Here is a 16,182-nt window from a genome sequence, read left to right as displayed (position 1 = left end):
TAAATAAATATTATTATATAAAATTTATAAACAAAAATCAGAAATAAAATTTGAGCAAGATGGACCACAAGACCAAGTGATCGACAGTGGTTAACTATTACAAGTTCATACAGAAACCCGCAAAAACCTGTTTACGTTTCGCATGAAGTTTTTAAGTTTCGTAAATTAAAATTTTTTTGTCTAGGATTAAAAAAAAGAAATTATTTTTTCCTAGAAAAAAAAAAAGAAAAAGAAAATACTCACTATATATACAATACACATATACGCATCTAACGATTTTCAGATAAATAAAATATATTATATTTAAAAAATTAATTCAACTTTTTCCAAGCCTAAAAATAATTCTATTAAATTAACTCAAGTAATATTACATTATTGTTAGTGATAATAATTCATTTCACAACATAAATTAGTCTGTTAATTTAAAAAAAAAAAAAAACTCTATCAGCATTTAAATTATTATTAATTTTTCATTTTTCAAACAACTATATTTTTCAACTATATATAATAAATTTGACTCATTGATTAATAAATATAATCATTAATATTATTTATTTATTTATTTAATTTTTTTTTTTTTTAATTTTATTTTCACAACGCCCATGATCGCAGACATGTATAACTACAAGCTATTTATGGTAACGATTTTATTAAAAGTTTATTCAAATTATTTATTACCACTATTATTATATTATCAATAAATTATTAATAATAATAAATTATCATTTAATAAATATTAATAAACTAGTATTTAATAATTTATTAACAATAATAATAGCAGCAGCATTGAGTAGCTTTTAATAAATAATTTAAATATACTAAATGATATAGTCAATTATTAAAATCTGTACAATTTTTGTCAAACAAACATCACATCAAAAAAAGTAATAAAAATGTTTTGACAAATTTGTATATTCAAAACATTTTTTTAATAATTATTATATTGAGTAAGGCTACATTTATTATTAACCCAAATATTTTTTTTTTTTTTCATTATTGTTGTTTGTTTGCTTGTTTTAATAATTACAAATTTCGTTGATCAGCGTTATTTAAATTGGCATTATCTTGTTTAGAAATACATGTCCATTGTTCTTCTGAATTTTCACGCCACAATGATACTTTATTATCACTACCACTAACTGCTAAGATTCCACCAGTCAATGACCAGCTTACATTCCAAATAACATCATCAAATTTAATATATTTGGTGTCCAACTTGAATAATCATTTGATGTCCATATAACAACACGAAGATCCTGTGAACATGATGCAAGTGCAGCACGAGTGGTGGACCAACAGCTATAGTGCCCATAAATAATTTTTTCTTTTTTTTGTTTAACAGATGAATGTGTTGCTTTTTTACATAGACAAGCAAAAAGTTTGGATTTGCCAATTGCTGTTTATGAGCCATTTCCAAATAAACCAATTGTCGTTATAACATGGACAGGAACTGATACATCATCATCATCATCATCATTAAGGTCATTTTCGTCTGCGGTAGAGCTTAGTTCATCATCTTCTCCTGTATAAACATTATATTTTTTAGAAGCAAGTGATCCAGTACGAATTCTTGTGTTTTTTTGATGATCAACATTGTCAATGACTTCATTTGAGCAACTTTTATTATTATCTTTAAATAAATCGGAAATTTCATTCGACTTTATTTTTAGTCGAACTGACGGATTGTCCGAGTTGTGTGTTTTATTAACATCAATCGAATCCTCTGTGACTGACAACATTTCATCTTTAATGGTTATATTTTCTTCTGTAAATAATTCTTCTTCTTCTTCGTCATTCTCAATGACTATTTTCGAGCAACTTTGATTATTATCTTTAAATGAATTGGAAATACTATTTAACTTTATTCCTAGTCCAATTGTATAATCTTTTGAGTTATTCATTTTGTCAACATTAATTGAATCATCTGTAATTGACAAAATTTCATTTTCAATGCTTACACTTTCTTCTTCATTTGAATTTGTATATTTTTAGCATTACTTGAATCTTCACAGTTATTTTCTTTGTTATCTAAAAAATAAAATAAATTGAACCAAGTTGCAATTTAATAAAATTCTTAACGTTATTTGAAACATACCTTCTTTGAATATCTTCTTGGAATGAATTTCATCAACTGGTATATTTCTTTATTTTGTTATCGTCTTGTTTTGACTGTGAACTTTGTCAACTTGTTTTTGTTGTTGTTGTTGATTCAACTGATCAGAATTATCATCATAACCTGAGTCACGAGCGGCTTCTGCTGCTACACTTTTTGTTGATTCAACTTTAATTTTGTGTTTATTGGATTTTATAATTTTGTTCATAATTATCATCATGGCGTCGTACATGTCTTGACCATAATTTAATGACAACCTTGAAAATATGGTTTCACGCTGACCGAGATAATATTCTTTTCTTTTCGAAAATTCCCAACAAAAATTGAATGAGTCAACTGTTGATCAGTTTTCTCAAGCTGATGTTTATCAAATTGTGCCATTTTATTAATGAATGTATTTAAAACTTGTTTTTTCAATCTATGTAGTTTTTGATTGTTGTATTCGCAATGTTTACAATGTTTTTATTGTTGTTTTATACTTGAAGGATTTTCAATGAATGAAACACATGGACTGAACAGGCCAGAGAGCGTCACGACAGTTTTCATGAAAATCATGAACACAGATATAATTACGTATTTTCATTTGACCACAACAATTGTACATTTAACTATTCAAAAAATTAGATTATTATTTTTCAATATTTATCCTATACATCATATAACTGTAATGAAAAAATAATTTACATATTTTGATGCAGTTGAATTATTTAAATTTTTTTAATGAAAAACAGATAAGTTTATTTATCATTTTTCGAATTTAATAATATTTTTAAATATTAAAGACAATAAGAATAAATAATAGTATAATAATTAATGAATGTAGAAGAATACATATATGAAAATAAAATATTCAAGACAATTGTTTTAAAAATTATAAAAACTTATTAATAATAATTAGTTAGACATTTATTTATAGAATCATCTTTAAAATAATAACTAGAATTCGTTACTTTTGTTAACGATCATTATCAACCAGTAAAAAATTCTGCTGAAATAATTGGAACACCAATCTATGAAGAACCTTGAACTACCAAGATTAATTCGTTCATTGGATCATCTTGATTCTATATCAACTGAAAGAATTGATAATTCTGGTCAATCACTTGATCAACAAGCGTTTAAACAAAAAATAATAAATAAACGTGCTAAAAGTGACGATAATTTGAATAGAAAATGTAGAGAAAAAAATAAAAATATTAAAGAATAAAGAATATTCAACGTCATCAGTGTCAAAAGAAAGAAGAAAAAAATCAAAAGATACAGATTAAAGTTACCATATTATTGTTATTTAGTAATAATTTAAAAAAAATAACAACACTCCGTTCACACGAATAAAAGACAATTTCTAAAAAAGATGCTGCAACCACTGTTTGAATTAATTCATTTTTTTATGACATTTTTGTGGATGTTTAGTTTGAATATTTTTTATTTTACTATTCAGTATTTAATGGCTGAGTGTTTTTGATCACTTAATCATTCAGTTACAAAAAAAACAAATTATAATTATGTTTTCTTGTGTCTTTCAAAAAACCCTTCTCACAATTTACCCATGATACTTCATTCGTCAAAGTCTCGATCACTTTATTTTCAATTCTTTTATTTCTGTGATGCAATTAAATATTTCATTTCAAAGTTACTCATGTTCATAATAAAATATTTCTGGGTAGAATTTTCCTAAAATCATGATTCCTATATTCAAAAAACAACTCATGAAAAAAACTACAGAAAAAAAAAATGTAAATTTTATGAATTATATGGTTAAGCTTTTTTTAATTTTTTACGTAGGTGGAAGCCTACTAGTATTGTTTTCACTATATAAATTTAGAAAAATGTTCATATCTTCTAAAATAATATAGATAGGATGTTTGTATTAGAACCAAATTAAAGCCTAGAAGAAATACTACAACCGAGAATAGAAAAAAAAATATTCTCATTGTTAATAAATTAGTTATCAACAAAAAATGTTTTTGCAAAAATTTTAAAATCAAAATATTAAGAAAACTAAAAACAAATCGTGGAGCGAAATTTGTTCATTTAAATTTAGCCTCATCTAATCAATACTTGATCAAGGTTGTTTTTAACTCAGAAACCTGATCGTTTTATCAAATTTGATCAAAATGCTTAATTAAAGATAACCGGCTCAAGATAGATCAAGAAAACTTTAACACTGTTCTGATAAGGCCGTCTTGATCCAAAGTTATCAAAAAACTTTAACTAATTTGTCTGACTAAGGCCGTCTTGATCAATAGACATCAAGATTGCTTTAACGTTTTTGATACGGCTGTCTTGATCCAAATTTAATCAAGAAATTTTTAACTTTCTTTTTTAAGGTTTCTTTGATCAAGAGAGTATCAAGAAAACTTTAACACGTTTTGATACGGCTGTCTTGATCCAAACTTGATCAAGAAAACTTTAACTCTTCTGATTTAAGGTCGTATTTGATTTAAGATAGGATCAAGAAAATCTTAACACGTCCGTGATAATAAAATCTTGATCAAAAATTTGATAACGAATTGATCAATAAATATTCAACTTGTTAATTATTCTTTGTTAAATATTTGATCAAGATAGATCAAGAAACATTAACTTTTTAATTTATTATATATTACGTCATTATAACGATTTTTTTTAATAATTAATAAAAGTTTTTTACTAATTAAAAAACGCAAAAATTCAGCCCTAATAATGTCTCAAGATCGGTCTAAATATATAAGCTTCAAAAAATCACACGGTATTATTTCTTCTGGTCGATAATTTCAATTTTACCCGTTACTACGTCAATCTATACTTCGTCGGTTTACCCCGGTTACCGTGTATTAGAAAAAAAAAACTTCCGCGCTCGATAATTATCTAACTCTTCTCTATGACATCACACTTCATAATACAATAATAAAAAAATTAATAATTTGTAAATAATTTTTTTTTTTCATTTTTTCGATCAAGCTTTGATGAAATATCTTGATCAAGAACGTAACGCTAAACGTGATCAAGATTTGATCAAGATACTTGATCAAGTTTTGATCGGAATACTTGATCAAATCTTGATCAAGAATGGATTTGAAATCAATGTTGCCTGATCAAGTCTTGATCAAGACTTGATCTCAATTTCCACTCGGGTGAATGCGATTTTTTGCCTAGACATTTAAAATTGCAAAATCTATATAATTAAGAGGTAGTTTTTTTTTGCTATTGTTAGAAATTTGTTAATTAACAAAAAAACAAAATTTATATCCATTTGGTCTCAAATTGTTGGCCTTTTAAATACCGAGAGCCACACTGTCTTGATAAAAAACGCTCCGAGCTCGCGTTAATTAGTTATCAACAATTGTTTATAATAATAAGTAGTGTCTGGTATGTTAATCTAATAAAAAAATAGACATGAAGGATTGCTTTTAACGATTTTTTAGAAGAGAGTGTGGCTCTCAGAAATTTAATCAGGAATTTTTACAAATTTTTTTTATGTTTATAAACATATAATATATTTATAATATAATATATTTGTTCAAAAGTTATTGAAAGTATAAACAACTAATAATTTGAATTTTAACACTGTTTTTTGACAAAAAAGGGATGCGCGTATAGTTATTTAAATTACCACGTTATTAAAAGAAAAAAAAATTTGCCCCGGAAAAAATTTCTTATAAATAAAAGTATTAAACAAAATGATTTGAAAAAAAAAATTTGTTTAGTTAAAAAAAAAGTAAATTGAACGAAAAAAAATTAAACCGTAATGAATCTGGAATAATCGAGATAAACCACACGGGCTTTCGCCAGAGTTTTGAAAATTTTCAATTTTCAATAGAACGAATTCGTTACTAAAAATTTTCTTTTTTATATAATTTAATTCATTTAAAAATTTTTTTCTTTTAATTAAGGTCGAAAGTAAATCCCATCGTCGAACAAAGTTTGGGCCCGAGAGGGTGCGCATCTACATATGCATATAAAAAATATTTTCAGTGCCCCTCTGTCCAAAATATATTCACTATACTGACAGGTTCTTGATAGTATGTGTATCTGTATTCCATCTGGATAGGCACACACATACTACCATAGCCAAGAAACATGAGACAGCACGACGAATAAAAGAGAGAGAATGACCGCTAATGATAGAAAATTTAATAATTAAAAGTTGAATATCTCTTAAAATCGTAGGTGGAAAATGATCTATGAGGGCTTAAAAAATCCGTATTAAAAAGTACTACAAAGTGATAAAAAAAAAAGCAATATTAAACAACAATTTTTTTAACTACAAGCATAAATGTGTGTTCCATCCCTATCCTAGTGTGTTAAAGTTGTCAACTTTGACATCAATTATCTCAAAAAAACCAAGCAATAAAATTCTGAAATAATTCATCAAAATAGATAATTATTCAGGCTTTAATTTAAGCCCAAAAAATCAAAAATTAAACAACGGGAAATTATCGTTACTTTCGACCTTAACAATTTAATTCTTCTAAAAAAAAATTAATTTAAAGTTATTTATAATTTAAATAAATTTATAAATATTGACTTCATTAAAAATTTTAAAATCAATTTATTATATTAATGAGACACGTGGTAATAAATTATCCCGTAATTATCAATTTTTCTTATTAAAGTTTAAAAAAAAAAAAAATACATTAATGTCTGTATTTTATTTATTTAAAAAATAAATATATTGTTACACAATATTTTTTTTTTTTATTATTATTTTTTGGAGCAACGTAAAAGTATGGTTTTTTTCATTAATATTGAGGAGGTTCAATGGAGAATGGTACATCATACAAAATAAAATATATAGCTATGTACAAGGTCTTCAAGACCACCTTGTGAAATCATTTTACAATAATAATAAAAATAATAATACAAAATAAAAATAATTTTTTATTATTATATTTTTTTTTTTTCATTGTTGCAATAATTGTCACATTTTATTTTTATTATTTTCAATTTATAAAATGATAATTCAATAAGTATTATGGCCTCATTTCCCGTCGCGATGACTTTCGAAGAAAAAAAAAAAAAATAAGTTGGAGATGCCGGGCATTGATCCCGGTACCTCTCACATGCTAAGCGAGCGCTCTACCATCTGAGCTACATCCCCGACCATTGAGAGTACACTCTTATTAATTCATCATATCTCTCTTGCTCGAGAAACGCATGTGGAACAAGTTCCTTTAACTCGATCATAATTAAACCCTGAAAAATGAAACCTTTTAAAAATTTTTAACTATTTTTTTTTTCCTTTTCAGCCCACCACCCCTAATTTTTATTCGGTGCTGAAAATTTTCGAAAAAAAAGAAAAAACCATTTTTATTATTTATAATAAATTTTACTTCTTTTTTTTTCTCCGTGCAGTAAAACTATCCTAAAAAATTTTTAAATCAATTTTGACTTTTTCTGCAATTTTATATTTGCTATAACTTGTACACGTAATACGACGCTTCCTGCTTCAAGTCATGTACATAAAACAAATATTTCTAAATCGAATTTTTGTGAAACTATGAATCTGAGGACTTCAATGAGTGGATCAGGAGAAGCTAGAGTTTGATACAAAATATATTTTATGTGGCTATTTATAGTCGTGTATTGTACACTGTTTCTTAACTTTATTTAAATCCTGAAGACTAAAAGACTCTAGTCTTCATAATTCAAATATGAGGTTGAACTTCAATATTTAAAACATATTTTGAAGATATTTTAGATTTGTTTTTAGCGTAGGAGTGTAGGACAAGTTATCAGCGACAATCATTTATTCAGGGGAGCTACACATGTACGAGATTTACGTGTCAGTAAGTATCTCATATCAGCATCAGTCAGCTCTGTACATCGCTCTATTTTTCAAACTGAAATTTAATATATCATCATGAAAATATAATATTAGCATTATTATTTTATAATTTTAATGTTTAATACTTTAAATAGAAATGAGTTTGATAATAATTAACAGCGATTGCCTGTATAGTATTATCAAAGTAGGATTCAACACGAAAATGATAATAAAACGCTAATAGGTGATAAACATAAAAGTTAGAGACTCTTAGTTGATTTCGTTTTTAAAATTGCATTTAAAATTTTTTAATTTTATTTATCTCTGTATTTTTAGCGTCACTAATAATTTTGGTGAAAATATTTCTCCGACGTTGCACTAGGTGATGCACCACATAGCTATAGTGGGATGCGTTTTTTTTTTTTTTGACTGGGTGCATTTTAAAGGATAACGATGTAAGAAATATTTAAAATAAGATTAGAAGCCGATACTGGTACGGAGGTGACCGACTATGCGGAGTAATATTACAAATGCATCATGTGTTTTTCATGACACAATACAGCACCAAGGGTAATAGCTTTTTCTAGGAAAACAAACATAAACAAAATCTGAACCGCCGGGTTGATTTAATTGTGTCAACCGATTCATTATAATTGATAAATAATACTTATTAAAAAATATAACTTGATTAAATTAATTTCTTACAACGGGGAAAGTAAGGAGAAATTCAATTGAACAAGATTGTTGTTTTCCCGACTGGGTAGGGCTGGGCACGATACCGAAACTGATATAAAACTTGAATTTTCATTTTTCAGACCGAAAGTTTCGGTGGCTTCGGTTGAATTTTTTTTTCAAATTTTATGGATCATAAAAATATTTATGTTTGTATTAGTCATATGTCTTTGAAGTTCAATATTTGTATGATAAAGAAAGAAACGAAAAAATATATTATAATTTGTATTAACATTTTCAAGATTACTTGAAATATAAAGCCGTTGCTCTCGATAAAAATATATTATCAAGCTATGGTTCCTCGAATTTTAAAACAAAATAAAACACGATTTTGTTTTCTTTAAATTTTTTATTACTTTTTAAGCGTAGGAGAGTGCGGCAACGTTGTGAGTGTCATATGCCCACAACTAGTTACGATTTTGTTTTATTATATCACAAACCAGCTAGTGGTTGACACGTTTAAACCAATTTTTTTTCTCTTAATAAATTGCTTTGTGTTATAAAATTCTAAATTTCAATTTTACAATAATGTCTGATAATAGTGAACTGACAAAAAAAAGACGTTTGGATGAAAGTAATCCAACTAAGAGTGAGACACCAAGTATTGAGAGTGAAAAAAGCAAAAAAAAATCTAAATATTCTAAGTTTTTTGATTTTGTTGTGCGTGATAATAAAAAAGAGGCTCAATGTCTTGTATGTAAACAATCAAAAATTGATAAATTCGTTTCACGCAAAGAAGGAAATACATCATGCATTATAAAACATTTGCAATCAGCACATCCTATGATTTGGCAAAAAGAATTAAATGGGATAAAAAAACAAAATGTATTAGAACCTGGTCAAAGAACACTTTTTCAAACACAGGTAATAATTTTTTCATTTTTCGTGTATATGTGAATAAAGTAGATCAGGACGATAATTTAATATGAATAGTCGAGTGTAATATTTTACTGGTTTTTTTATATGAATTTTTTATTTTATTTTATATTAATTAAAGATTACTAAAAAATTTGAAATTAAAATAAAAGAAATATCACTAAAACAAAAACATATTATTAAAAATAATAAAAATTTATTTTAAAAATTATTAAAAGTCACTATAAAATTATCCTTATATAAAAAGGACAAACATCATCACGGTCTTCCGGACATTTGATTGGTCATTGTTTTTCTCTTACTTACTCTCATATGAATTTCTTTCTGTTTGCCTTTTTCTATTATTTTTTTTAGTTAGCAACAAAAAAACAACAAAAAAAGAGTGAGTGAGACATAGTTTGTTTTTTTGCTGCTAACGGAATAAATCAAATAAACAAAGAGTGATCTTCGAAAGATTAAATCGGTAACACATGCGATCTCTTGACAGACCGCGCGACACCTCAGATGTTTATTATTGTTATTGTTATAAAAAAATGCACCAGTAGAAATCCACAAAAAAATATATTCAACTTCTTCAAAATGTCCTTTATTTAATGGATTTTTCAGAAATACTTTTTAACAAATATTTATTGTAAAAAAAATTGTTTCAACTTTTAAAAAATTTTAACTTCATAATTTTCGACTGGTCTTTTCATTTTCAATATATTTTTCTACAATAAATATTTGTTGCACAGTATTTCTGAAATATCCATTGAAAAAAGAACATTTTGAAGAAGTAAAATATATTTTTTTTGTGGTTTTCTACTGATGCATTTTTTTATAACAATAATAAACAATGAACATTTTAGAAATTATGGATACAGGCGCGCGTATTAATTAAATTGATTGTTATTTTTTTTTATTTTAATATTTTTGTTTATTACTACAATGCAATGGTTAAACCAAAATAAAATTGTAAAAAAATAAGAAGCTAGTAACAATACAAGTTTTAAATCATTGTTTGTTATTCTTGTACACGGAGAGAAATGTTCAACAAAAATTGTGGTTCTGGTACAACAATTTAGTACCAAGATGCAAATTTAAATTTTATTTGTTTTTATTAATAAGTTAAATGTTCAATTAATTGAATTTGTAGATTCATAATTTTTGTTAAAACATTAGTACAATTTTTATTAACTACAATTATTAGTCCGTATTACAAATTTTATTTTCTAATTTAATAATTTTATTTTCATTTATTATTTTTTTTTATTTTTTAATTTTTTATATTTATTTATTCAAATTTTGTAAACATTTTATTATTATTAGTCTTTATTACTTTTAAATTTAATAATTTCTATTTTCACTTTAATATTTTTTGTTTTTTTTTTTGTTTTAATATTTAAAAATTGTGGGTCGGTAAAACAAATTTTGATAATAACCACATCATATTTTATTGGACTTACATCAACAATTTTTAAGTATTTTTTTAACAATTTTTGTTGGATATTTCTCTCCATGTATGTACATTATAAACAAATAAAAAAAAGTAAAAAATAAATTATCTAATATTATGTAATTTTTTATTTTCTACAGGAAAGAATATCAAAGCAGGACCTTCTTCTCATTAAATTGCTGGCTAAAAAAAAATTGCCATTTGATTTTTTTGATGATGACATTACGCGGACGTTTATCCAGTTTTTAAATCCAAACATGGAACTACCTTCTAGAAAAAAAATTCAAGCAATGTTTTTTTCTGAATTTAAAAACCAACAAGAAAGGATTAAAACAATTATACAAAATAATGAATCAAAGTTTTCGTTTACAATAAATGGTTCGGCTAATTCAAAAGGAAAGTTTTACTATGGTATAACTTGTCATTTTATTGATGATAACTGGAAAATAAATTCTTTCGCTTTAGATTTTCTTTCTTCTAAAGAAAAAGATAATGGTATTGACATGGCACAATTATTTTTCAATTGTTTAAAAGAATATAAACTCCAAGACAAAGTAGAGGGAATAACTTTTAATAATGCATCAGCGAATATTAAATTCATGAATGAATTAGTGACTTTGATGGAAAATTCTGGTTTTCATTTTGATAAGGAAAATCAACGTTTTTGTTGCGTATCTTACGTGTTAAATCTTGGTGTGCAAGACCTGCTCAAAGCTATGCATGTAGAAAATGATGGTGGTAATGATGATGGTGATGATGATGATGATGATGATAATGATCATGTTATTAATGATAGTGATGATGCATCAACCATGTCTAGTGATGAAAATGACGATGAGTATTCAAGTGACGATGATTCTGTATTTAAAATTAGAGCAACAGATCATTCAGACAACCTAGATAATAATTTTTTTGCCAAATTAAATCCATCAAAAGCCATTTATAAGTTGAGGAAGACTTTGGGTAAAATTGAACGGTCTGAGATTTTACAAAATGCACTTAACATTAGTTGTACACTTGTTAACATCGAATATATCAAGCCAGTACTAGATATGTCTACAAAATGGAATTCAACATACGATATGATTGAATATAGTTTAAAATTAAAAAAAGGGTTGAACTTGTTGTGGAGTGTAGACATTAGTTTATGGCAAAAGTTCACATTGAGTGAAAATGAGTGGGACATATTAAATCATATTTATGAATTTTTAAGACACTTTAAACATATATCAAAAACATTAGGAGGCAAAACATATGTCACTCTGCCATTGGCCATCATTGCTATCAACATGTTATTTGATAAAATTGACACAATTGTGAACGAGTTGGACAAAAAAATATATCGGTCTAACGTTGATGAAACTTTAATACTCGGCTTCCAGGCAGCTCGTGATACAATGATGAAACATTATAATCTGACGAACTGGGTTTATTGTGCTGTGTTGGTTCTTGATCCACGTCACAAAGTGAAGATTTTTTCTTCCACTACATGGGGTACTAATTTGAAAAAAAATTGCATTGAAAACTTTAAAATCATGTATAAAAAATACGCTGATTCTGTTGAAACTGAAGTACATGAAATGGATTCACAAGAAATCGACAATAAAAATGAAGATAAAATTGACATTACGTCAATTTTCGAAGATACACCGATGCATAAAAATTATCAAGACGAATTGGACGAATATTTAGCGATAAAGAGAGCTGAAAAGAACCAAGACATATTAGAGTGGTGGAAAAATCACCAAGAAACTTTTCCAACACTAGGACGTATGGCAAGAGATTTGTTCTCTATTATGGCTACAACAGTTCCATCAGAAAGACTTTTTTCTCTTTCTGGTTCAATTATGGCAGAGTCAAGTGGTTCAATGAATGATGAATCAGCAAGAATGACATTGTGTCTTCATTCTTGGTACGATATTTAGTTGATGAAAAAAAAAAATATTAATAACAAAAATTTACAAAATTGTTTAAGTAACAAATAAATTAAATAATAAAATATCTGTGCTTTTGACATTCTACATATTTCCAATTTTTTTTTGAGTAATGAATAAAACTAAAATACAAAAAAAAAATAAGTTACCAGTTGTTCCTTTTTATAATATTTATTTTATAAAGCTAACATTTGTAAAAAAAAAATTTTTTCCAGTGAAAAAAAAAAAAAAAAAGAAACCAACGAGAGTGATAAAACTGAAACCAATAAGATTTTTTTCTTAAATATAATTTTTTTTTTTAAATTTTTTTATTGATTTTTTTATTCCTGTTTATTCCTTACTAATAGCGTTTTTATTTTGTTGCATTTTAAATTATAATTAGAGATGTTTTCATGTTTATGATGGTTTTTTCCTTTGTCATCACTGACCATCTCTATTTTACTAACAATTTTTTCTTTGAAAAATGATGGTCAGTGATATTCACGGTCATATTGACTTCCTATAATAACATTGGATTTTGAGCTTATTTTTATTAAAAAAAATATTGAAACATTACAATTATTTTTTTGAACTATTTTATATATAATTTTGATATCCAGGATCAAGGACATCATAGAAGTTTTTTTTTAATTTACTTTTTTTTAAACATTACAGTAATTTTTGGATTCAAGCGTTTTAATAGGACAATTATTCAATAAAATTAAAATTATTCCTTTTAGTATTATTAATTCATATTACTGACTCGTCGATACGTTAAGCCATTTAAATATTATTATACTCTTCCGATACGAAAAATATTTATTTTAAAAATTATATTTTGGTTATTTTTTTGGACTCAAGCTATTCGAAATAACATATCTTTTCAATGCGTATAAATATATAATAAAGTATATATATATATCTTCAAATATGATATTAATAAGGCTTTCGTTACCAAAATCATGGACAAAAAATTATGAGTCGGTAAAACAATCGCTTTTAAAAATATATATTTTTCGTCATTTTCTGTCATCAATTTTTAATCGGTCAATGATGTAGTGACATAAAGGTTTTTTGACTGTCACTGTCCGCTGATGTCGTTTCACATCACTATAATTTTAACATATAAATTATAAAACAAAAAATAATCGGATAATCGATTATCTGATGTTTTTTTTGCCCGATTAATTGATTAGCTATCTGATGATTTTAGAAAATAATCGATTATATTTCTATTATCGCCTATTCTTACTATGTACTAAAAAAAAAAAAAATATCTCAAAATATAGAGCCTGTGATAAATAATCGTGACAAGAGAAAGACCTCTAGCAGTTAATGGATGAGGTCAACCTGCAGAATGAAAAGTGCCTTGATCAAAGAAAAGCGAGACAAGCAATTGTTTCTTAAGTGCGTTTAAGAGCCAACAAAAGTAGTCTTGTTTTACCAGTAAAGTCCGTATCTTTTCGATATACGAAAAAATTACAATAATAATGATTTTTTTTTTTTCATATAGAAAACATATAGGCTTTACCGGTAAAACAAGATCAATTCTGTTGGGCCTACCAGTCAATCCAACTTTATTTAAAGATATTATTAGAAGCCATTATTTGGGTTGTCTTCAGGGATTCTTTTGAATAAAGGACGTAGTAGATGCTATATTAAACATATTCAAGGTAACAGCTGACCATCAAAGTAATTGGGAACAGTCATTGAAAAACGCCAAGACTCGCACAATACAGTTCGAGCGTGCTTTTGAAGCTTTTGATAGCTTATTTTTATACGTGAATAAAAGTGGTGGATTAAAAAAAAAAATTGTGCGATTACTCCGAATTTCTCCGTGATTACTCTACATTTTGCCACGTTAGTCTTTTTTGGAGAAAGAAAGGAAAAAGTTCGGAGTAATTTTTCACGCTCATAAAAATTCTCTCCTTAGTTCTCCGCATGGGTAAATATGAGAGAAATCGGGAATTAAAACATGCATCAAAATAACTTGAAATAATTATATCTATTTGTTTACTTTAAAAATATTTTTGAAATATAATTTATAGCAATTATATAGGACTGAAATTAAATACATAAAACTGTATATATGCATGGCCGATTTTAAGACTGTGAAGCTGGGTGAGCTAATGCAACTAGTCCTACTAGAAAAGCTATTTAATTGGTTGGTTGGTGCACCGTAGACGGACACATACTATTAAATGAAATAATTTTTTAATTTTTCTTTTCTATATTGCCAATAAATACTACAGCTCATTTTATTCAATTTATATAACTAATTAAACTATAATAACTATTTCCTGAACTTACTCAAAGAATACTCCAAAACTTTTCAATAGGCTTGAATCCAATTTTAAATAGTTTGCCAATCAAGTATTTTGGACCTCGATTTGACATGTTAGAAATAAACTGCCACGAACGTTTGACGGAGATAAATATATTTTATAAAGACATTTATTTTATCTGAATACGGTAAGTTGGTTTTTTTGCCATCGAATATATTGGTGAGTATTTCAAATAGAATTTTATTCATGCACTAATTTCATCATTAATTATTACTCAAAATTAAATCATAGTTTATGATTTGCTGAAATAATATATTCATTCGATAATCAAAAATACCAAAATAAAATTGCGTTTTGGTAGGCCTTAGAACCAAGATTTAATTTAGATTTACATGTATAACCAAATACAATAAACTAATATAGTTTGTTAATTTATAGAAATTTCATTAATGATCCTTTGAATGATCATCGTTGAAGTTATTAAATTACACTATATCTGCTGAGTTTATTGTCTGCTGTTCGATGTTCGATAAAAAGGCAAGATGTCGCTACTATAACCGACCCTCCGGGGTAAAAGTGAATCAACAATCTCGTAACTTCAAAAAATTGATGGTAATATTTTTTCAAACTACGTAATAGGCCTTACGATATTTTTGTAGTCATTTAAAAAAAATTGAATTCATTTGCATAATAAAACAAATCGTAGTAATGGATCGATCATGTTATGCACATTGAACGTCTGTCTATATCTGTAGAATCCCTTTACAGGTATTCTGTGTGTCTATTAACTATTTTTCAGTTGTTGTTATTTTAAAGAATATATTTTTCTATATGTGATTTTCTACTTAATTACAAGATCAAGTTACCAACAACTGACTTCAACTGGCGTTAAAGTATTGCAATATATTTTTTCTTCGATTTTTTTGTCAAGTACTGACAAGTAGTTTGATGTGCTTTGATAACTTGAGATTGTTTATTCAATAAACATCAAATATTCAAACAACTGAGTGAATACGAAAAAAAAAAAACTTCAACAAATTTTTAATTTACAAAAATTCAATCTTTGTTTTGTACTTTAT

At 26.3% G+C, this 16,182-nt stretch overlaps 1 protein-coding gene and 1 non-coding gene across 2 annotated transcripts; one reads left to right on the top strand and one right to left on the bottom strand.

Moving 5' to 3' along the window:
- Window positions 1-7,123: 7,123 nt before the first annotated feature.
- Window positions 7,124-7,196, bottom strand: Trnaa-agc. Its single transcript has one exon. It is a non-coding gene; the product is annotated as a tRNA-Ala (tRNA).
- Window positions 7,197-9,122: 1,926 nt separating this feature from the next.
- On the top strand, window positions 9,123-12,830 carry LOC122850315 (zinc finger BED domain-containing protein DAYSLEEPER-like). Its single transcript, XM_044149503.1, has 4 exons — window positions 9,123-9,204; window positions 9,274-9,458; window positions 11,046-12,399; window positions 12,478-12,830. Exons 1-4 carry the CDS (start codon window positions 9,123-9,125, stop codon window positions 12,828-12,830), a joined length of 1,974 nt encoding a protein of 657 aa, XP_044005438.1.
- Window positions 12,831-16,182: the final 3,352 nt, after the last annotated feature.

Source organism: Aphidius gifuensis, linkage group LG1 (genome assembly GCF_014905175.1).
Source record: "Aphidius gifuensis isolate YNYX2018 linkage group LG1, ASM1490517v1, whole genome shotgun sequence".
Taxonomy (NCBI): Eukaryota; Metazoa; Arthropoda; class Insecta; order Hymenoptera; family Braconidae; genus Aphidius; species Aphidius gifuensis.
Note: the sequence above shows the minus strand (reverse complement) of the source record. Positions and strands in the feature narration are given on the sequence as shown.

Bases quoted from the DNA above. Each gene is read 5' to 3' on its own strand.
- LOC122850315 (XM_044149503.1), top strand. From the start codon at position 9,123: ATGTCTGATAATAGTGAACTGACAAAAAAAAGACGTTTGGATGAAAGT. The intron at 9,459-11,045 runs GTAATAATTTTT...TATTTTCTACAG, and splicing joins GAACACTTTTTCAAACACAG to GAAAGAATATCAAAGCAGGA. The intron at 12,400-12,477 runs GTACTAATTTGA...TTGAAACTGAAG, and splicing joins TTTTTCTTCCACTACATGGG to TACATGAAATGGATTCACAA.